At 49.6% G+C, this 23,325-nt stretch overlaps 1 protein-coding gene across 1 annotated transcript in view; it reads right to left on the minus strand.

Moving 5' to 3' along the window:
- Window positions 1–23,325, minus strand: part of LOC100091485 (coronin-7-like) — a 121,227-nt gene that overhangs the window by 72,992 nt on the left and 24,910 nt on the right. The window contains exon 7 of the mRNA XM_029054024.2: window positions 9,982–10,032. Coding sequence (XP_028909857.1) covers window positions 9,982–10,032 — 51 coding nt within the window. The remainder of the gene's footprint in view (window positions 1–9,981; window positions 10,033–23,325) is intronic.

Consider the following 23,325-nt stretch of genomic DNA (forward strand, 5'->3'; position numbering starts at 1 on the left):
TATGTGGGACAGGGACTGTGTCCAACCTGATTAACTTGCATCTACTCCAGCACTTAATAGAGTGCCTGGCACATAGTAAGTGCTTAAATACCATATAAATTTTTTTTTAAAAAAAGGCCTAGCCAGAAGTGGGATAGTTTGGCCTCAAACAGAGAATGACAGATCTCTGGGGACCCAGTGTCCAGGCTGCCTTTCACCCTGCTTCCACCCAGCCATTAAGATTGGTTACTCCGTGGGGCCTTTAAGCTTCATCTCTTGGGAGTCAAGGTGAGGACTGAAGTAGATAATGCATTAAGCCTCTGGACTATCTCCTCCTGCTCATCCTTGACTCTCACCTGTTGCCAGATCCAGCTCTTAACAATTCTGGCACCCCTCGTAAAATGCTCTGCAAACTCTTTTTAGGCCTTTTTATACTGCCTTTTTGGCCTCCTCCCAGCACCTGACAGGCCACACTTTACAGGCTTTCCTGTTCCACTCACCCAGGGGAGTGCTCCATTTCTTTTAGGATGACTTTTATCTCCCGGTGACCTCTTTTCATGTAGGGCACTGCCTTTTTTGGCCTCCCCAGACCACAGGCTGAGCAAAGCCAAGGAGGCCAGAGCAGTGGTGCCACCCAGGCCCTGAGTCTTGCCCAGTGCCCGCCATTTCAGCCTTGACCTCTAGCCAAGATGCCTCCCAACCTACCGCCCTCCACTGCAGCGGTGAAGTGTGGTCCCAATCAAGCAACCAACTGTACTTATTGAGGGCTTACTGATAATAATAATAATTGTGGTATTTGTTAAGCATTTATTTGTTAAGGCACTGTATAGGCGGTGGGGTGGATACAAGGAAACTGGGTTGGACACAGTCTCTGTCCTGCATGGGGCTCACAGTCTTAATCCCCATTTTACAGATGAGGTAACTGAGGCACAGAGAAGTGAAGTGACTTGACCAAGGCCACATAGACAAATGGCAGTGGGTGCAGGACACCGAACTAAGTGCTTGGGAGAATACGTTACAACAGCTGGCAGACACGTTCCCTGCCCGGCAGGAGTGCAAGGCGGGCAGAGGCCACACTAAGTAAGTGACAACTGTTGCTCGGCTGGTGGCAGTTTCTCACAGGGACAGCTTGCCCCAAAAGTGAGGAGTGAGCACTCAATAAATACGAATGAACGAATGTGGGACCGGAACCCTTCCTCGTTGTGCTTAACCAGAATATTTCGTAGTGATGAATTTGTTCTGGTTTCATTGTTGTTGCGCTTATTTAATGGTATTTATTAAGCACTTACTATGATAATAATAATAACTGCGGTATTTCTTAAGTGCTTACTATGTGCTAAGCGCTGGGGTAGAGTTGAGGTAATCGGGTTGGACACAGTCCTTGTCACACAGTGGCCTCCCAGTCTTAAACCCCATTTTACAGATGAGGTAACAGAGCCACAGAAAAGTGAAGGGACTTGCCTAAGATCATACAGCAGAGACGTGGAGCTGGGATTAGAACCCAGGTCCTTCTGACTCCCAGGCCTGGGCTCTATCCACTAGGCCACGCTACAGGCCTGGGGTAGATACTAGGTTATAGGGATGAACATAGTCCTTTTCCCACATAGGACTCGCAGTCTTAATCTTGTTGATGGGATTGCATTCTTCTGGCTTTATGGATCTAGCTACCCACCCCGCGTTAAACTCTCAACTCTTGAGGGGCAAGGACTGTGTCTTAACTGATTTTAGGGTAATTACCCAAGCACTTAGCGCAGAACCCCGCACATGGTAAGCCCTTAATACCCGTTAGCGATAACAACGATGACGATACCCAGGCAGTTTTTATGAGCGGCCAAGACGGACAGCCCAGGGTGTCCCCGTCCTCCCCTCTTGGCCACTCACCGATAAGAGAAGGAAACATCCTTCATCCCCCTCCCTCTGGTGCAGTTGCTCGGCAATTTCGAATCATCACTCCCCCCAACCCCAAAGTGAGGGGGCAGGTTTCTCTCGAGAATACCCTCCCCGCCGGGCTCGGTTCTTTGTGCCCAGCCCCCGCACGGCTGTGGGGCCGCCCAGCGGCTCCCAGCCTCCTAATGGAAGCCAGGTGCCGGCCAGATGCCATCACTTTCCAGTAACCGGAAGTGGGAGGCAGGGCTGGGCGGGAGGGCGGGGGTGAGGGCGGCATTCCAGGCTCCCGCTGCAGCCCGGCCCAGCGGCTGCAGCAGTGGAGCTCTGAACGGCAGACGCCCGTCCCCAGCCAGTCCCAGACCATCATGCAGGGCAGTCACTCAAGAGAAGCAATGTGGTCTAATGGGTACAGCTTGAGCTTGGACGTCAGACGGACCTAATAATAATGATAACTGTGGTATTTGTTAAGCCTTACTATGTGCCAGGCACATGGGGCTCACCGATTTAATCCTCATTTTACAGATGAGGTAACCGAGGCCCAGAGAAGTGAAGTGACTTGCCCAAGGCCACAGAGCAGACAAGTGGCGGAGCCGGGATTAGAACCCATGACCTTCTCGATCCACTATGCCGTGCTACTTCCCTTGGGTTCTGGGAGCTGGATTCTAATCCTGTCTCTGCCACTTATCTGCTGTGTGACCTTGGGCAAGTCATTTCGCTTCTCTGGGCCTCAATTCCCTCATTTGTAAAATGGGGATTAAGACTATGAGCCCTATGTGGAACAGGGACTGTGACCAACCTGATTAGCTTGTATCTTCCCCAGTGCCTCGTATAGTGCCTGGAACATAGTAAGCACTTAACAAATACCATAAAAATAAAAACTCAAGAAACTACCACAGCAACTGGACCCCGTTCCTGCAAGGAGGGGCAGGCCAAGAATGCAGGAAGAGGGGGCTCTTCTCTCCCCGTCCCCCCTTTTTCCCTTTGCTCAGAAGATTCTTCAGAGCCAGCGCCTTCTCAGAGGAAACCTCCTTTCCACCAATTTCAGATGGGAGACTTCCCCTTACCCCAACAAGCTGCTCTATTTCCTTAGTAGCTCTCAAATAACTTATTTGTAATAATAATAGTAATCTTAATTGTGGTATTTGTTAAACACAGTGGCCGGCACTGTTCTAAGCACTGGGGTAGATACAAGCCAATCAGGTTGGACAGAGTCCCTGTCCCAAGTGGGGCTCACACCCTTAATTTCTATTTAAAGGCAGGAGTGGTCTCAGGAGACCCCAAGGGATATGGGGCCGGGCCTCACTCCCGAAGACTGGAGGGAGAAGGAGCAATCCCTCCCAACCTTCCTCTGCCATCACTAACGTCCGGGTCTTCCGGGGGCCTCAGAGCCAACGTCATTCAGAGGACGTGGGGGCACAGAGCCACTGGAAAACTTGCCCTCAATCACCCGCTCGGCTACTGCTCGCTCGAGTACTTTGGACCAAGGAATCCCAGCTCCCAGTTGTTCTGGATCCTCTCTCAGGGCCAAAAAGGGGCCTATCCAGCATCACCAGACAGGCAGGGAGAAACTGAGTCAGCCTCGACGGTCCGGGAGAGAAGCAGCACAGTGTAGAGAAGCAGCATGGTGTAGTGGATAGAGCACAGGCCTGGGAGTCAGAAGGTCATGTGTTCTAATCCCGAGTCTGCCACTTGTTAGCTGTGTGACCTTGGGTAAGTCACTTCACTTCTCTGGGCCTCAGTCACTTCATCTGCAAACTGTTTATTGAGACTGTGAGCCCCATGTGGGACAGGGACTGTGTCCAACTTGATAAATTTGTACCTACCCCTGCGATTAGTACACTGCCTGGCACAATAATAAGTGCTTTAGTACAGGATGTTCCAGGCAAAAGCTCTTTCAATTCCTGCCTGGCCTTGTAGCTGGCTGCTTGACGCAAGTGCTGCTGAGTAAACGACTGCACCCCACTCCTCCTGCCTCCGTGGCCCCAAACTGGGCTCAGGGCTGGTCCAGTGGGCCTCTAGAAGTCCTACCTCCCCCGAAGTGTGGAGCACATCCGACTTCTCACCAGAGCTTCTGCTGGAACAGACCAGACACTCCGACACCCGAGATGAAGGACACAAGCTACTGACTGCATGACTGAAGCGCTGGGGTAGATGCAAGATAATCAGGTCAGACTCAATCCCTGTCCCACCCAGGGCTTCCAGTCTACATCTCCGTTTTTACAGACGAGGTAACTGAGGCACAGAGAAGTGACGTGACTGGCCCAAGGTCAGCAGACACAAGGTGGAGTGGGATCAGAACCCATGTCCTCTGACTTCCAGGTGCAAGCTCTTTCCACCAAGCCACAAAGCTGTACTCAAGCAGACCTCATCAGCCAGTCTCCTCCTTTGAAGCGGCCTTGAGCACCGGCTGGAGAGCGTGTGCCGGGGTCTGGGCCCAGCTTCTCGGTGACCTCAGGGAGTCTATTTAATAATGGCAACTGAAACCCACCCTCTCACCCCCTCACACCCTAACTCACTTCCTCCCCTTCCCCTTCCACAGGCGTTATGCACATCCTATCCCACCTTGACTACTGCATCAGCCTCCTTACTGACCTCTTTACCTCCTGTCTCTCCCCACTCCAGTCCATACTTCATTTGTCTTGATTTGTGTCTACCACAGCACCTGGTACAATGCCTGGCATTGTATTTATTTATTTATATGAAAGTCTGCCTCCTCCCATCTAGTATTGTAAGGTCGTTGTGGGCAGGGAAATGTGTCTGTTTACTGTTGTATCGTACTCTCCCAAGCGCTTAGTACAGTGGTCTCTACACAGTAAGTGCTCAATAAATGCGACTGAATGAACGAATGAATGAAAGATCATCTTTCTAAAAAAAACGCCCAGGCCTCGTCTCCCCATTCCTCAAGAAACATGAGTGGTTGCCCATCCACCCCACATCAAACAAACTTTTACCATCGCTCTTACAGCACTCAAAAAGCTCTCCTCTTATCTTACCTCGCTGATTTCCTACAACAACTCAGCCCACACACTTTGCTCCTGTACCGTCAACCTTCTCACTGCACCTTGATCTCATCTATCTTGCAGCTGATCCCTTAGCCACGTCCTCTCTCTGGCCTGGAGCTCTCTCCCCTTTCATATAAGAATAATTGTAGTTTTTGTTAAGCGCTTACTATGTCCAGCCACTGTTCTAAGTGCTGGTTGGGTTGGCCACAGTCCCTGCTTCACTTGGGGCTTACAATCTCAATCCCCATTTTACAGATGAGGTAACTGCGGCACAGAGAATTTAAGTGGCTTGCCCAAGGTCAGACAGCAGACAAGTGGCAGAACCGGGAATAAATCCCACGTCATCTGACTCCCAAGCCCATGCTCTTTCCACTAAACCACGCTGCTTCTCAATATCTATCAATCAATCATTCAATCAATGGTATTTATTGAGCGCTTACTATGTGCAGAGAACTGCACTGAGCATCTGGGAGAGTACAATACAGAATTAGCAGACACATCCCCTGCCCATCGTGAACTACTTATACGACAGGTCACCACTCCCCCGACCTTCAAAGCCTTATTAAGGTCACATCTCCTCTGGGAGGCCTTCCCTGACTAAGCCTTCATTTCCCCTGCTCCCTTTCCCTTCTATCTCATCCATGTACTTGGATCTGTACCCTTAAGCACTTGACATTCACCCCACCCTCGGCCCCACAGCACTTATATATATATCCTTAATTTATTTTCATGCCCCGCCGCCTCTAGAGTGTCGACTCCTTGTGGGCAGGGAATGTGTCTACCAACTCTGTTGTATTCCACTCTCCCAAGTGCTGAGTACAGTGTCCTGCACACTGAAGGTGCTCAATAAATACCACTGATTGATAGTGTATTGCTACCCCCTACCCTTTAGAAGTAATAGGTTCTACTCACTGGCATATGCAAAGGCTTCTCTTAGCACGGGAGATCATTTCTGAACTGCCCATTGTGAAGGAAATCCGGCTGCCTTGGCTGCTATCTTGCTAAGTCCTGGCATAGTTTGTAGGGCACATGATGAAAATAACAATAGTATTTGCTAAGTGCTTACTATGAGCCAAGCGCTATACTGAGCACTGGTGTAGATATAAGATGAATCAAGGTGGACATAGCTCCTGGCTCCATGGAGCTTACAAAGCAGGAGGGAGAAGAGGTATTTACATCCCCACTTTCCAGACGAGGAACTGAGCCTTAGAAAAGTTAATAATAATAATGTTGGTATTTGTTGAGCGCTTACTATGTGCAGAGCACTGTTCTAAGCGCGGGGGTAGATACAGGGTCATCAGGTTGTCCCTCGTGAGGCTCACAGTCTTCATCCCCATTTTACAGATGAGGTCGCTGAGGCACAGAGAAGTTCAGTGACTTGCCCACAGTCACAGAGCTGACAAGTTAAGCGACTAGTCCATGGTCACACAGCAGGTAAGTGGCACAGCCAGATTAGAACCCATGTCCTTTGAGTCCCAGGCCCATGTTCTTTCTACTAAGCCATGTTGTTTCTCCTTGGGAGAATTCCACAGCTCAGGCCCCGGAGCTCTGCATACTGCCAGCTCAGATCCCGCCATCCTGGAAGCCAGGAAGACTTTAAGAGGAAAAATCAAAATTGAATAAAAATAGAGATTATTTAAGTTCTTCCTGAAAAGTGGCCACTCTCTCGGCATTAGCCGCCCTTGGCAGGGGCCTCTGGGAGCTCTGGGGCCTGAGGCCGCAATTGTCTTCCCCAGCCCCTAGAAGCCACTTCTAGCCTTGGGCCTGAGGCAGCACTGTGAGGTTGGCTGAGAAGGGAGAGAGGACCGAGGAGTCGGCGGGGTCCAACCACCGTGGGTGGAGGGGAGCGCAGGGCACTGCCAGCACCAATGGGGTGTCGTGGGAGCCGGGTCCCGGCATGGGGCCATGACTTGAAGAGCAAACCCTCATTGCTGCGGCAGACTGAGTGCCCAGAACTTCAGGAGGATCCACTGGTACTTAAGCAGCAACCCAGACATCTGAGCACTGCCAACTTCAGAGAGGGAACGTGGTCCCAGCCCAAAAGACTTCTCTTGGGGCTGGGAGTGCCAAATCAGGAGATTTGAAATTTGCCAAGCACTGTCCCCAGCCAGCACGTTATCCCCAAGTAGTGGCGGCAATGGAATCGGGATCGGGACCAGTCGTGTAAGAGCCACAGAGGAAGCTGGGGGCAGGCGAGACTGCGGAAGGAGAGAGACCCGTGTGCGGAAACTCTACAAGAAAGTGCCACTTGACCCTTCCCAGACCACACCGACCTGGGAAGCCAGCATTCCCCCCAGTCTTCTACCACCCCTCTTCCCGAGGACGCCTTCCTGGCACCGCTTTGTCCCCTGGTTTCTGCAATCGGGGCCTCCTCCAAGGGTCCACCCCAGACAATTCTTGAAACCACAGGTTCTGCAAACAAGTTCTGCTGCCTCAACCACAAGACAGGATTCTGGGGGTGCTCCTAAATACCCCCCACCCAATGCAAACTTCCCGAGAGGACTGATGGCACCAGAAGGCTCTCCTCTGGTCAAAATGTGGCTTCTCTCTGGGCCTCCATCTTACAGAGGCTGAGTCAGAGACAACTCTAGAGCTGCACTCAGAAGGGGTAGGTTTCTCTTGGCAGATCTGTTGAGGGATTTGTGCTGGAAAACCAAAACCACACAAAGTTCAGACACACACACATCCCCCCCCCGGCCCCCAGCAGCCCACACCCCCCAACAGGATTTGCAGCATCCCGGCCCATGGGGTCTCTCCCTAGGGGCATTCCACAACTCGGGGTCCAGATCCCACCATCTTGGAAGCCGGGGAGATTTTATGAGGAAAGAATAAAGATGGAGACGAGAGAGGAGAAAGCTGTTTGTCTGAAGGAAGAACACAACTTTGCTTGTGGGGAGAGTTCAGGCCCGCTTTGAAATGTAGACCTCATAATTCTCTTTTCTTTACTTGGGCCTTGAACTGGCTTCCAAGAGCCCTAATTATTGAGGGGCTGACCGATTTCACCTTCAGAGAGTCCACAAGGCCCTTGAACTGGCCCCCAAGAGCCCTAAATAGGGAGGTGCTGACCACACTCTCCTTCAAGAGTCCACAGGTTTCCAAGACCCTCGGTCCCGTTTTCGAGAGAAGAGAATTTCACAACCTCTTCGATAACGGGGACACTAGTCATCTATCTCGCTCAGATTTCATAGCACGGGGAGGACTCTGGGTTGGCTCTCACCCATCTCCAGCCTGGCGTTAGGCAAGTGGAGGCCTTAGGCAGGTCTGGTGTGGATTTGGGCTGGGGCTGCTTCCAACCAGGGAGAGCAATGCTGCTCTTTCAATTACCCTGGTCATGGATTCTGCACGGCCACGGTCCTGGGCAACTGCCATTCTCCCCCACCTCCGTCCCTCCAGCTGGACATGCGGGTCCAAGGGACGGAGCTATGTTGAGGTGAAAGATGATGCCGGTAGATGTTAAAATGAGGAGGTCAGGGGTACAGCCCCTCTGCAGTTGTTTTTACTGGTCTGTTTTCTTCCCAGCTTCCTCAAACATCAGCAGTTATGGCCTTTCCCCTCCCTTCCCAACACCAATCGCCACCCTGCCAGAAGTAGGAAGGGAAGAGGATAAAGCATAATGTTAGGTTGAAATGAATTCCCAGAAGCCACAGGAAACCTCTAATGATGCCAGCTGGGCACCCAGACTAACGGCTCAGTCCCGCCCAGTGGCGGAAACCCTGGGTGGTTACAGAACCCACAGCTCCAACCCGTCACAGCAAACTTCCCAGAAACGGCTCAGGGCACCAGTAAACCACCAGGTGACCGTCTCTCCTCACCAATTCCACGGGAGCGTGCCCCTCTCCAGCACATGGGAGGCTCGGCACAGAAATCCTGTCACAGCTCCCGCCCACGCTGCCCTCTTGCCCCACCGTCGGGTCCCCCCCACAGAGAGGCAGTGGCCCCGCTGAAGCAGGATGGCTGAGGTACATAGTCCAGCTAGGCTTTGGGCTTCCAGTGAGACTCCAAATCCTAGCGCTAGCCAAGTCTAACTGAATCAGCTTAGTATACAGTGCCAAGCGTTTAGTACGGTGCTCTGCACACAGTAAACACTTAATAAATAAAATTGAATGAATGAATGAACTAGCAGAAACAAAGCCCTTTCTTCTCTCCTCCTGGAAGTCAGTTGGAGCCTGACCCAATACAGGCGAAAGAAAAAACCAGGAAATGCCTACCGACTCTGTTGTAATATACTTTCCAAGTATTTAGGACAGTGCTCTGCACATGGTAAATACTCCATAAATACCCTTGATCGATTAATTGACTGGCGAGGTTGGCCCTGCTCCTCTCAAACTCAATTTCGGGTCATGCAGGACACTGGCCGTAGGCTCCGCTCCTCTGCCGCCCACCTCCTCACTGTCCCCCGTTCTCGCCTATCCCGCCGTCGACCCCTGGCCCACGTCCTCCTGCGGGCCTGGAATGCCCTCCCTCCTCATCTCTGCCAAACTAACTCTCTTCCCCTCTTCAAAACCTTACTGAGAGCTCACCTCCTCCAAGAGGCCTTCCCAGACTGAGCTTCCCCTTTTCCCTCTGCTCCCTCTCTGCCCCCCCTTCACCTCCCCTCAGCTAAGCCCCCTTTCCCCCCCTTTCCCTCTGCTCCTCTCCTTCTCCCTTCCCCTCCCCCAGCACTGTGCTCGTCCACTCATTTGTATATATTTTTACTACACTATTTATTTTGTTAATGAGATGTACATCCCCTTGATTCTATTTATTGCTACTGCTTTTGTCTGTCTCCCCTGATCAGACTGTAAGCCCATCAATGGGCAGGGATTGTCTCTATCTGTTGCCGAAGTGTACATTCCAAGCGCTTAGTACAATGCTCTGCACATAGTAAGCGCTCAATAAATACTATTGAATGAATGAATTGTCTCATCACCCACTCTTCATGGCAGTCACCCAACAGTGCTTCTGGGAAACCCCATCCTTCTAGATGGAAAGGCGGCCCTCCTTCCCTACGCACCCCCAGGACCCCACTCCTGGGGGCAGGAAATGTCACTGCATCCCAAATGCTTAGTGTGGTGCTCTGCACACAGTAAGTGCTCAATAAATAGGAGTGAATGCATGAATGAATGAGACCCACCTGGGAGGCTGCAGGCTTGGCTCTGGGGTCAAAGATCCGCAGCTGCTTGTCCTGGAAGGGAGGGAGAAGAGGACAGGTTAGTGCTACCACCCAAAGTTCAAGGAAAGAGAGCTGCTGAAGCAGCAGCGTGGCCTATGAGAAGCAGTATGGCCTAGTGGATAGAGCATGGGCCTGGGAGTCAGAAGGACCTGGGTCCTAATCTCGGCTCCACCACTTATCTGCTCTGTGACCTTGGGTGATTCACTTCTCTGGGCCTCAGTTACCTCATCTGTAAAAGGGGGATTAAGACTATGAGACTCACATGGGACAGGGACTGTGTTCGACTTGATTAGCTTGTATCTACCCCAGCGTTTAGAACAGAGCTTGACACACAAGAAGCACTTAACAAACACCATCATCAACATTATTATTATCTAGTCCCTGGCCATCAACCTCCCACCCTGCTTCCATTCCAGAGCACCTTGGGCAATAGGAAGCACAGATGCCTCTCCCGCTCCTCCAACGACCCGGCCGGTATCGCTTTTAACGCTGCTTGGAAAAAAAGAAATATTACCAAGCATCTCACAGCCCAGGCCACTGGAGACACTTCTTTCATTCATTCAATCGCATTTATTGATGCTTACTGTGGGCAAAGCACTGTATTAAGCGCTTGGGAGAGTACAATACTCCTTATCCTACAAAACCCATCTTCACACTCACATTCATTACCTTATTAAAAGCACATCTCCTCCAAGAGGCCTTCCCCAATTAATCTCTCATCTCCTCTTCTCCCACTCTGTTCTGTGTCACCCTTGAATTGGATTTACACCCTTTATTCACCCCTCCCCCAGCCCCACAGAACTTAAGTACACAGCCGTCATTTATTTATGTATTTATATTAACGCCTGCCTTCCCCTCCACACTGTAAGCTCGTTATGGGCCAGGAATGTATCTACACACTCGGCTATACTGTACTCTCCCAAGCGCTTATTACAGTGCTCTGCACACAGTAAGTGCTCAACAAATTCCACTGACTGATTGATACCTCTTTCTCCAGAAACCAAGGAAGAAATCGGCCAGTTTCTGCCAATCGACTGAGCCCCAGTTGAGTACAAATCACGGTGCTAAGCCCTTGAAAGTGTCAAACAGTAGCAAGCCACATATTCCCTGTCTTCTGCATGGCCTAGTGGACACAGAACAGGCCTGAGAGTCAGAAAGAGCTGGGTTTTAATCCCAGCTCTGTCACTTGTCTGTCTTGTGACCTTGGGCAAGTCACTTCACTTCTCTGTGCCTCAATTACCTCATCTGTAAAACGGGGGCTGAAAAGATGAGTCTCACGTAGGACAGGGACTGTGAACAACCCGATTTGCTTAAAGCCACCCCAGCGCTTAGTACAATGCCTGGTGTATAGTAAGTGCTTAACAAATACCACAATTATTATTATTAGAGGGAAATCAGGCAAAAATTAATGCCAGACAATAGGAGGAGGAGAAACAGCAAGAGTATAACAGCAAGTAGAATGAATATTTCATGATGAAAGTCGATTGTGAGGAGCCATTGCTTGATGGGGAGGGAGTCGGTAGCCTTCAGATTTTTTTGAGAAGTGGGGATGCGTGTCACACAACGTTTCAAGATGATGACCCAGGCAGCAGAGTGCACAAAGCCTGAAAGGGGTGTCATTATGGGCGTGGAACACGTATACTAATTCTGTTGTATTGCACTTTACCAAGTGCTTAGCATGGCTTAGTGGATAGAGCACGGGCCTGGGAGTCAGAAGGACCTGGGTTCTGATTCCAGCTGTGTGACCTTGGGCAAGTCACTTAACTTCTCCAGGCCTCAGTTACCTCATCTATAAAAAGAGGATTAAGACTGTGAGCCCCATACGGGACAGGGATTGTGTCCAACTTGTATGTACCTCAGCACTTAGAAGAGTGCCTGGCACGGAGTAAGCGCTTAATAAGTACCATAATTATTATTATTTCAATGTTCTGTACAAAATAAATGCTCAATAAAGACCATTGAGTGATTGATGGTGAGGCTGATAGAATAGTCTTACCCCGAGATGAAGAGTGGTTGGGGCAGTGTGGCAAAATCTGAGTGGAGGGAATGCGGGAAATGTTATGGAGGAAGAACTGGATAGAGACTCTCTCCCTCTATAACCCTGAGTCCAGAACAGGAATTATGGGCAGGGAAGGTGTCTGCTAATTCTACTGTATTGAACTCTCCCGAGTGCTTAGTACAGTGCTCTGCACATAGTGAGAGCTCAATAAATACTGCTGATTGATTGATTGATCTGCATCCAACAGAGGAGGTCACAGCTTATAGGTGGGACAGGCCTGGGGATCAACAGACAAACTGCCTAGTGGTTCATCCCTCCATAAAGAGCAGGAGACAGTGTGACCTTAGACAAAAAAAAAATAAATGATGGCATTTGTTAAGCACTTACTATGTGCAAAGCACTGTTCTAAGAGCTGGAGAGGATACAAGGTGAGCAGGTTGTCCCACATGGGGCTCACAGTCTTAATCCCCATTTTACGGATGAGGTAACTGACTTGCCCAAAGTCACATAGCTGACAAGCGGCTGAGCCAGGATTTGAACTCATGACCTCTGACTCGCAAGCCCTTTCCACTGAGCCATGCTGCTTCTCTGCTTCTCTGTGACAAGTCACAGCTTTTATGTGCCTCAATTCCCTCAGATGCAAAAGGAGGATTAAGACTTTGAGTCCCATGTAGGACATGGACTATGTCCAACCCAGTTATCTTCTAACTACCCCAACACTTAGTACAGTGCCTGGCACATAGTAAGAGCTTCACAAATACCATGGAGAAAATGACAACATCTGCCCCAGCAGAAGCAGCATGACGCAGTGGATACTGCATGGATCTGGGAGTCAGAAGGACCTGGGTTCTAATTCCAGCTCCACCACTTGTCTGCTGTGTGGCCTTGGGCAAGTCAGGTCACTTCTCAGGGCCTCAGTTACCTCATCTGTAAAATGGGAATTAAGGCTGTGATCCCCTTGTGGAACAGAGACTGTGTCCCACCCAATTTCCTTGTACCTACCCCAGTGCTTAGTACAGGGCCTGGCACATAGTAAGCACTTAACAAAAATCACTATTATTCTTTTCTTCAACATATAGTAAGTGCTTTACTACCAATAAAATAACCCCCTCATTGACAAAAGCCAAGACACTCCTGAGAACGTAGATGAGGTCATGCTGCCTCAATTCCCATGGAAAGAGTCTTGATCCTGGCAATAAGTCAGGCAGAGATCCAGCTGGGAACAAGAGGAAGTTTATTTGACTTTTAGCAGGAACAAACATGAAATCTGACTTGACCATTTTTCTGAAATATTGTTCTGCAAATGTTATCCATTCTAGATCTTAATTTATAAGCGAGATCAAGGAGGAGAGTGAAATCCCCACTCTTCAAAAGCCTCCACTGATTCTCCAGCTGGTGGGTCGTGGGTTCTCATCTCGCCTCCGCCACTCATCCGCTGTGTGACTTGGACAAGTCACTTTACTCCTCTGGGCCTCAGTTACCTCATCTGTAAAATGGGGATGAAGACTGTGAGCTCCATTTGGGACAACCTGATTGCCTTGTATCTACCCCAGTGCTTAGAACGGTGTTTGGCACAATAATAAGTGCTTAACAAATACCATCATGATTATTATTACTATTACTGAGTGCTTCGGAAAGTGCAGCAGAGTTGGTAGACGTTTCCTGCCCACAGGAGCATCCCTCCCAGTAATAATAATAATTAAGGTGTTTATTAAGTGCTTACTATGTGCCAGGTACTGTACTAAGCACTGGGGTGGATACAAGCAAATTGGTTTAGACACAGTCCCTATCCTATATGGGGCTCACAGTCTCATTCCCCATTTTGCAAATAAGGTAACAGGCACAGAGAAGTTAGGTGACTTGTCTACCATGTGACCTTGGACAAGTGATAGAACTGGGATCACGTTGGTTTTTGTTAAGCACTTACTACGTGCTGAGCACTGTTTTAAGCGCTGGGGTAGATACAGGAGAATCAAGCTGTCCCACGTGAGGCTCACAGTCTTAATCCCCATTTTCCAGATGAGGTAACTGAGGCACCGAGAAGTTAAGTGACTTGCCCAAAGTCACCCAGCTGACAGGTGGCGGAGCCAGAATTAGAACCCATGACCTTCTGACTTCCAGGCCCTTGGCTGTATCCACTACACCATGCTAGCAAACAGAAGCTCTTGACCACTGGCTTAAAGGCACTCATTCAAATAGTATTTATTGAGCGCTTACTGCAGGCAGAGCACTGTACTAAATGCTTGCCTTCCTTCTCCACTCGCATTTTCCACTACATGCCAGTTCACCCTCTTCAATCCTCTCAAACTAACATACTCACTGTGCCTTGTTCTAGCTTCTCCTGCGACTGACCTCTTGCTCACACCCTCCATCACGGCTGGAACGCCCTCCATCTGCAAAGCTTTTCCGAAATCTCATCTCCTCCAAGAGGCCTTCCCCAATTAATCTCTAATCTCCCCACTCGATAATCCCCCAGCTACCTCTTAAGAACCTCCCACAACATTTAAGCACTTTAGTGATAGGGGATTGTCCTTTAAACTCTTATCTGCACCTTATTTAAGTGTCTGCCTCCTCTCCTAGATAGTAAACTCCTGGGGGACGGGAATCATGTATTCTAATTTCCAGTGAACTCTTTCAAGTGTTTAGTACAGTGCTTTATACACCAAAGACACTCAATAAATCCCTTTTGTACATAGGCCAGAAGCTAGGTTCTCAGGACTCTACCCTCGAAGAAGTCTTTCATTTATTTATCGTACTTATTGAGTGCTTACTGTGCGCAGAGCACTGTATTAAGCGCTTGGAAAGTACAATTTGGCAAAAGACAGAGACGATCCCTACCCAACAACGGGCTTCCAGTCTTTCCCAACTAAACCTTGGTTCCCCTACTCTCCCTTCTGCATCATCAATCTGCATCGAGAAGCAGCGTGGCTTAGTGGAAAGAGCACGGACTTGGGAGTCAGAGGTTGTGGGTTCTAATCCTGGTCCACCACTTGTCTGCTGTGTGACTTCGGGCAAGTCACTTAACTTCTCTGGGCCTCAGTTACCTCAACTGTAAAATGGGGATTAAGACTGTGAGCCCCTTGTGGGACAACCTGATTACCTTGTATCTCCCACAGCGCTTAGAACAGTGCTTGGCACATAGGAAGCACTTAAATACCATCATCATCATCAATGCACTTGGATATGAAGCCTTTAAGCCCTTGATATTCAGCCGACCCTCAGCCTCTCAGCACTTATGTAGACATCCATAATTAAGTGTCTGTCTCCCCCTCTAGACTGTAAACTCCTAATGGGCAGGAAAAGTGCCTACCAACTCTATTTCTTGTTTGCTCTATTATATTTAAGTGTTCACTATATGCCAGGCATTGTAGTAAAGTGCTGGGGAAGACACAAGCTAATCAGGTTGAACACAGCCCCCATCTCACATGGGGCTCACACAGTCTTAATCCCCATTTTACAGATGAGGGAACTGAGGCCCAGAAAAGTTAGGTGACTTGCCTAAGGTCACACAAGTGGCAGAGCAGGGATTAGAACCCAGGTCCTTCTGACTCCCAGGTCCATGCTCCGTCCACTAGGCCACACTGCTTCTCTGTTGTGTCGTACTCTCCAATGTGCTTAGCACAGTGCTTTGCACACAGTAAGAGCTCAATCAATAGCACTGATTGATTGACTGATCTGTCATCCTTCAGTCTGGAACAGATTCTAGATACACTGTGACCGCACTCAGAACGGGACTTGGTAGGAGCAGAGCGGTAGTCCACACTTCTTTATCTCCAAGAACAGCAAGAGAAGAGTTCTCCTTTGCTTTGGAGATGACACGGTGAGTGTCCTTGAGACCGAATCTACCGCACTCTTTGTCCCTGAAAATACAGACGCGTAGCAGCGTGGCCCAGAGGAAATAATCTAGCTATTTCTCTTTTGATCTCCGGGCCCCGACCTAGTGGAAAGTGTACGGGCCTGGGAGTCAGAGGATGTTGATTCTAAACCCAGCTCTGCCACTTGCCTGCGGTATGACTTCAAGCAAATCAGTTAAGGTCTCTGTGCCTCAGTTTTCTCATCTGCAAAACGGGAATTCAATAGTTGTTCTCCTTCCTATTTAGACTATCAACCCCATGTGGAAAAGGGACTGCATCCAATCTTACTATCTTGTATCTTGTATCTATCTTGTATCTACCCAGCACAGTGCTAGGCAAATAGTAAATACTTAGCAATAATAATAATAATAATTGTAATGATAATTGTGGTATTTAAGTGCTTACTCTGTGCCAAGCACTGTATTAAGCGCTGGGGTAGAGAACAATAATAATAATAATGTTGGTATTTGTTAAGCGCTTACTATGTGCCGAGCACTGTTCTAAGCGCTGGAGTAGACACAGGGGAATCAGGTTGTCCCACGTGGGGCTCACAGTCTTAATCCCCATTTTACAGATGAGGTAAGTGAGGCCCAGAGAAGTTAAGTGACTTGCCCAAAGTCACACAGCAAACAAGTGGCCAAGCTGGGATTTGAACCCATGACCTCTGACTCCAAAGCCCGTGCTCTTTCCAGAGAAGCGGCGTGGCTCAGTGGAAAGAGCATGGGCTTTGGAGTCAGAGGTCATGAGTTTGAATCCCAGCTCTGCCACTTGTCAGCTGTGTGACTATGGGCAAGTCACTTAACTTCTCTGTGCCTCAGTTACCTCATCTGTAAAATGGGGATGAAGACTGTGAGCCCCACGTGGGACATCCTGATTCCCCTGTGTCTACCCCAGTGCTTAGAACAGTGCTCGGCACATAGTAAGCGCTTAACAAATACCAACATTATTTCCACTGAGTAATAATAATAATGTTGGTATTTGCACTTACTATGTGCAGATCACTGTTCTAAGCGCTGGAGTAGATACAGGGTAATCGGGTTGTCCCACGTGAGGCTCACAGTTAATCCCCATTTAAAGATGGGGTAACTGAGGCACAGAGAAGTTAAGTGACTTGCCCAGTCACACAACTGACAAGTAAGCCCATCACTGGGCAGGGATTGTCTCTATCTGCTGTCAAATTGTACATTCCAAGTGCTTAGTACAGTGCTCTGCACATAGTAAGCGCTCAATAAATACTATTGAATGAAGAGTGGCAGATTCAGAATTCGAACCCATGACCTCTGACTCCCAAGCCTGGGCTCTTTCCACTGAGCCACTCTGCTTCTCGATAATAATGAATAATAATGTTGGTATTTATTAAGCGCTATGTGCCAAGCACTGTTCTGAGCGCTGGGGTGGATACAGGGTAATCAGGTCATCCCACATGGGGCTCACAGTCTTCATCCCCATTTTACAGATGAGGGAACTGAGGCACAGACAAGTGAAGTGACTTGCCCAAGATCACACACCTGACAAGTGGCAGAACAGGGATTAGAACCTGCGACCTCTGACTCCCAAGCCCGGGCTTTTTCCACTAAGCCGTCTAAGAGGGAGAACAGGTATTGACCCTCGATTTTGCAGATGAGGGAATTAAGGCCCAGAGAAATGAAGTGACTTGCACAAGGTCACACAGCGGACGAGTGGTGGTCCTGAGATTAGAAGCCAGGACCTCTGACTCCCAGGACTGTGCTCTTCCCACTAGGCCAGGCTGTTCTCCTAAAACTTAAAAATGCTATAATTCCTATTATTATTATTATTATTAGTAATGCTGCTCCTACTTCTAATACCACAACAACAACCCTATTTCTTGACCCTCTGTCATTCCGGTGAGAATTCCTCAGACACCAGTGGTAAAGAGGGACCCGGTCTGTCTGTCCTTCCACCTGCAGGACACAGGCTTGAGTTGCTTCTGGTGGCCATAGTGGCATTCGCTGAACCATCCCCACTCTCTCACCCAAATCCCCCGTGCCCAGCAGTTTGCACTGAGACAGTGGGCAGGGGGAACGGGCACAGCCTGTGGTCCCGGAACAGGCTCTCGCTGAGGTGGCTCATGGCAGGGGACATTTCCGTGACCTCATTTATTTGCTAAGCCCTCGCTGAGTAGAATTTGCAGATTGGACCACTTACAGACAACACTGGAATCCAGGGAAGCAGATGACCTCATCCAGGGGGTCAGGGAGAGGAGCAAGATCACGACCCTGAGCGGGGCTGTGCCAAAAGAATGGCAATAATAATAATAATAATAACAATGGTATTTGTTAAGCACTTACTATGTGCCAGGCACGGTACTAAGCGCTGGGGAGGATACAAGCAGATTGGGTTGGACACAGTCCCTGGCCCATATGGGGCTCACAGTCTCAGTCCCCATTTTTCAGATGCGGCAACTGAGGCCCAGAGAAGTGAAGTAACTCACCCAAGGTCACACAGCTGTGGCGATGCTGGGATTAGAATCCATGACCTTCTGACGCCCAGGCCCGTACTCTAGCCACTAGGGACGGGGTCACCTGGCTGGTGGTCTGGAAGGGCTATTGTTGGTGGAGGTCGCCGAGGACCTTCTCGGGTTCGTTGTGCACTTTCTGTCCTTAAAGATGGCACACCTCCTCCAAGTGGCCTTCCTTGACTAAACCCTCCTTTCCTCTTCTCCACTCCCTTCCGCACCGCCCTGACTTACTCCATTCATTCCCCCATCCCAGCCCCACAGCACTTATGTACACATCTGTAATTTATTTTATATTAACATCTGTCTCCTCCTCTGGACTGTAAGCTCAGTGTGAGCAAGGAATGTGATTGTTATATTGTTATATTGTGCTCTACCAAATGCTTAGTACTGTGCTCTGCACACAGTAAGCACTCAATTAATACGAATGACAGACTGACCTCAACACCTATCAGCAAGAGCAGCCCACATACCCCCACCCCACATACACACCCCCCTCCGCAAAGCCTCCTCGAGCTGACTCAAAGGGGGGACAAACCAATCCCCCTCTATCAGTACACAAGCAGTGTGGTCTACTGGATAGAACACAGCCCTGGGAGTCGGGAGGACCTGGTTCTAATCCCGGCTCCGCCACTTGTGGGCTGTGTGGCCTTGGCAAGTCACTTCACTTCTCTGAACTTCAGTTACCTCATCTGCAAAATGGAGATTAAGGCGGTAAATCCCATGCGGGTGTGGCTTAGTGGAAAGAGCACAGGCTTGGGAGTCAGAGGACTAGGTTCTAATCCCGGCTCTGCCACTTGTCACTGTGTGACCTTGGGCAAGCCGCCTAACTTCTCTGTGCCTCTGTTACTTCATCTGTAAAATCAGGATTAAGACCGTGAGTTTCATGTTGGAAGACCTGATTACCTTGTATCTACCCCTGCGCTTAGAATGGTGCTTGGCACATAGTAAGTGCTTAAATACCACAATTATTATTATTACGACGCTTAACTTATTAGCTTGCATCGACCCCGGTGTTTAATACAGTACCTGGCACATGGCAATAAAAATTATTATTATTAGGATACTTGTTAAACGCTAGGTGTCCAGCACCATTCTGAGCACCAGGGTAGATACAAGTTCATCAGGTTGAACATAGTTCCTGTCCCAAATGGGGCTCACAGTCTAAGTAGGAGGAAGTAGGATTTAGTCATTTTACAGTTGGGGAAAGTGAGGCACAAAGAAGTTAAATGACTTGCCCAAGGTTACATGCCATTTAAGTGCTAGAGCTGGGAGTAGAACCCAGGTCTTCTGACTCCCAGATCTGTGTTCTTTCGACTAGGCCACGCTGCTTCTACTCCCATGCCCTCTCTCATCTCCCTCCTCTATGGCCCCCCTACCAGGCAGCCCCACCCTTCATCCCATCAACGAGACCTGAATCAAAAAAGGAGAACAGAAGACCTCATGCCACAAACTCTAGATTGTTTTCCATGATGCTAAGCCCCCGTAGGCCCTTCCCAGAAGGCTGAGAATTGGGGAGGGGGTAAAAAACCTAGTCCTTCCTGCTGAGGTCAACCTTACAGCTGCATATCAAATTGAGGGATTTTAACCGATTTCTCAGACTTGGGGTGGAGCCACGTCCCCAGCTGGGTCGTTCCACGAGACGTCCCTGAAAAGAGCCGCATGTCATCCAGCGGCAATGGGCATGACAAACCGGGCAGGCCACATGCTGGGCCCGTGGGGTTAGCTGGAAACAGATGCATCGGGGGCCCAGGAGCTAAACCATTCCCAGGCCTGCTGGCCACCTAGCAGCCCCAGGTGCCAGGGCTGAGTCAGGGCCAACCCTGAGAGGGAGTCCAAACACTCAGCGAGCTCTCTTTCTTTGAGGAAGTTCCTCCAGTCTCCAAAGCCCAGCTCTCCACCCTCAGGCCCAAGCAGGGTACAGGAGAAGTCGCACAGTGAGACTGCCACCTCTCTCAGAGAACAGAAGACGGACACATTCTGGAATTCCAATTCAGTCAGCCGGTCGTATTTACTGAGCACTTGGGAGAGTGCACTATAAAACTAAAACAGACACATTCCCTGCCCACAACGAGCAATTCAAGATGACAAACCTCTGGGAGGCAGTGAGCTCTGAGCCCTCCTGGGACATGCACTTCTCTCCCCGACCCCAGGATCGACCATACTTTCATCTGTAAAATGGGGATTGAGACTGTGAGCCTTTTACCTACTTCAGGACTTATTACAGTGCCTGGCACATAGTAAGCGCTTAGCAAATACCACAGTTATTATTATTGAGTGCTTACTGTGTGCAGAGCACTAAACTAAGTGCTTGGGAGAGTACAACATAACAGAGTTGGCAGACATAATGAACTCACAGTTGAGAGGGGGAGATCGAGAAGGGGAGGCAGACATTAATAGTAATAAATAAATCACGGATATGGACATAAGTGCTGTGGAGCTGAGGAAGGGGTGAGTAAAGGGTACAAAACCAAGTGTGAGGGTGGTGTAGAAGGGAGTAGGAGAAGAGGAAATGAGGGTTTAGTCAGGGAAGGCCTCGGAGGAGATGTGCCTTCAGTAAGAGGCACCTTTCCTCTCTCTGGAACCAAAACAGGCGAAATGGGAGAATGCCCGGGTTGCAGACAGTTGCTAAGGACAACCTAGATGTGGGGTGGCTCCCAACCCAACACCCCAAGTGTTTCTAGAATGGCTAGTCCCAGAAATGGTTAGGGTAGCCCTCATCCAATCCTTCCCCTCTCTGATGAAGGGCTAAAGTGTCCTGCTCCCTACCTCCACGTCACTGGGAAAACAAAAGACATTGAAATCTGCATTTTCTTCCTGGGGAGACTGCTACAGGGACCACCAAGGAACCCACTATAGTCCTTGCACCACTTAAAGGGGCCACACCTCCCTGACAGAGAAAGTTTTAAAAAGTTCAGAGTTTGGGAGGGAGTCGGGCTGGACTTTTAAAATCTGGCCTCTTCAGAGCTCAATTATGTATGAACTCCATTCACTGGAGGAGAAATGAAGACTCAGGGAAAGAGATCTGCTTAGAGTCACAGAGGATGGGAGGTGGAAGGAGAGTTGAAAATGGACTCCAGGAGTTGCTAATTCCAGAACTACTCAGGGGGCTTAAACTCAAGGAGAGACTCCTCCCTACAGCTGAAAACAGTCAGAACTGCTTTCTGGGCATTTAAGGGACGCAGAGCACTGAACTAGGTGGATGCAGAGCAGTATCATATAAACCGACACCCAAATCTGTGGGGCAAATGGGCAATGGGCAAATCTGGCTGACCTCCACCCTGCTGCTCCAAGCTGCCTCTGCCCAACTTCATTTGGTCACACCACAGGGAGCCAAATGCCTCTCAGCTCTCTGGAAGCCTGAAGCTGAACTAACACCACCCAATCTTGGTGGTGGTGGTGGATGGAGACCGGCCTGACCCAGTTTGTCCCTGGAGAATGTCCATATGTAGGTAGTGGCCCTCCTTAGGCTTCGGCCTGGCCCCTCGCTGAATTGTGGATCAGGCCGAAAAGGGATTGGTTGAGTGTGGAAATCTGCATCACTTCAGTGTCAGATCTCTCCTTGAGCCCTCCGCAAAGGGTCTTCTGGATACTTTCCTTAGAGAAGCAGCATGGCCCAGTGGACGGAGCTTGGGCCTGGGAGTCAGAGGTCCCAGACTCTAATCCAGGCTCTGCCACTTGTCTGCTGTGTGACCTTGGGCAAGTCTCATCACTTCTCTGTATCTCAGTTACCTCATTTGAAAAATGGGGATTAAGACTGTGAGCCCTATGTGGGACAAAGACTGAGTCCTACCTTATTAGCTTGTATCTTCCCTGCACTTAGTACAATGCCTAGCACATAGTAAGTTTAAATGCCATAAAAAATGTGGTCAGCAGGGTAACCTCCTGTGGGTGTTGCTGGGAAATAGAGCCCACACATTGAATAGGTTGGGGAACCTGCCTTAGCTTACATTTCCAGCCATTTGCAAATGAAATATCCAGAAGCACCTTGCTGGGCCCTCAGATTTTAGACTACAGACAACTCTAGCAGGCTGCAAGACAGCTCCTGACTGTTCACAGATCACAAGAATCTTGGGAAAATGGAGTTAATTACAAGCTCTTCTGGGGGGTATGGCTCAGGGAACTTTGGTTCAGTCCGGACCCTTAGGCTCAGGGTTCAAGAAACTCCAATTCCAAAGGGGCTCTGGCTCAGCCCGCGTCACCTTTGAGGAGTTCCTGGGGCTGGTGGCTCTCATGGAATCAGCCCAGGCCTCCCTACCAGTATCCCAGACCAACCTGGTAATGCTAGGAGCCAAGTGGCCTTTAGTTCCTATCTAGTCAGGGGTAGTTCGGCTCTGTCAGGCAGTTCAGGTGCTTGGCTGTGAGGGAACAGTCACTCCTTACCAGAAAGGTAATGCTGCCTGGCTTAGGCTACCCACTGGCCAGCCACTAAAGTCAAGCAAGCCCGCCTGCCTGGACAGTCTCCACTGCCAAACCTCTTCTCCCGAGATTTCACCGTTCCCCATCCAACCCACTGAGGACCTGCGCCTGGCCAGTCTCGAGCCGCTGCCGGCAGGTATGAGTTCTCCCTGAGCAGCAGCACGCTGCTTGAAGCCTGAGGAACAGCTGAGGTAATGGCTGAGAAAAATAATATTAACACTCTAGCTCAGGAACCGAGTTAGCACACTCAGTGGAGCTTAATTCTCATCTCCTCAAGTACAGGGTCCAAGGAACGAGGGATCTTTGTAGCAGGATCTCAGGAGAGGCCAAGATGGGCTAGGGAAACATTTCCGTGGAAGGCTCAAGTCATCAGAGCGCAGTAACCAAAATGTCCCCAAACTGTGTTCCTGCCTCCCCTTCAACCTCACAATTCAGGGAATTCCTTAGAGGGCTTTGTGGTTCTGATTTTAAGGTTCTGAGCAGAAGAGCTTAAATATCTGGTGATGGTGACTGGACCATCAGGATAGGACTTGTGTCTGGACCCAATCAGGGAATCA

This window comes from Ornithorhynchus anatinus, chromosome 2 (genome assembly GCF_004115215.2).
Source record: "Ornithorhynchus anatinus isolate Pmale09 chromosome 2, mOrnAna1.pri.v4, whole genome shotgun sequence".
Classification (NCBI taxonomy): domain Eukaryota; kingdom Metazoa; phylum Chordata; class Mammalia; order Monotremata; family Ornithorhynchidae; genus Ornithorhynchus; species Ornithorhynchus anatinus.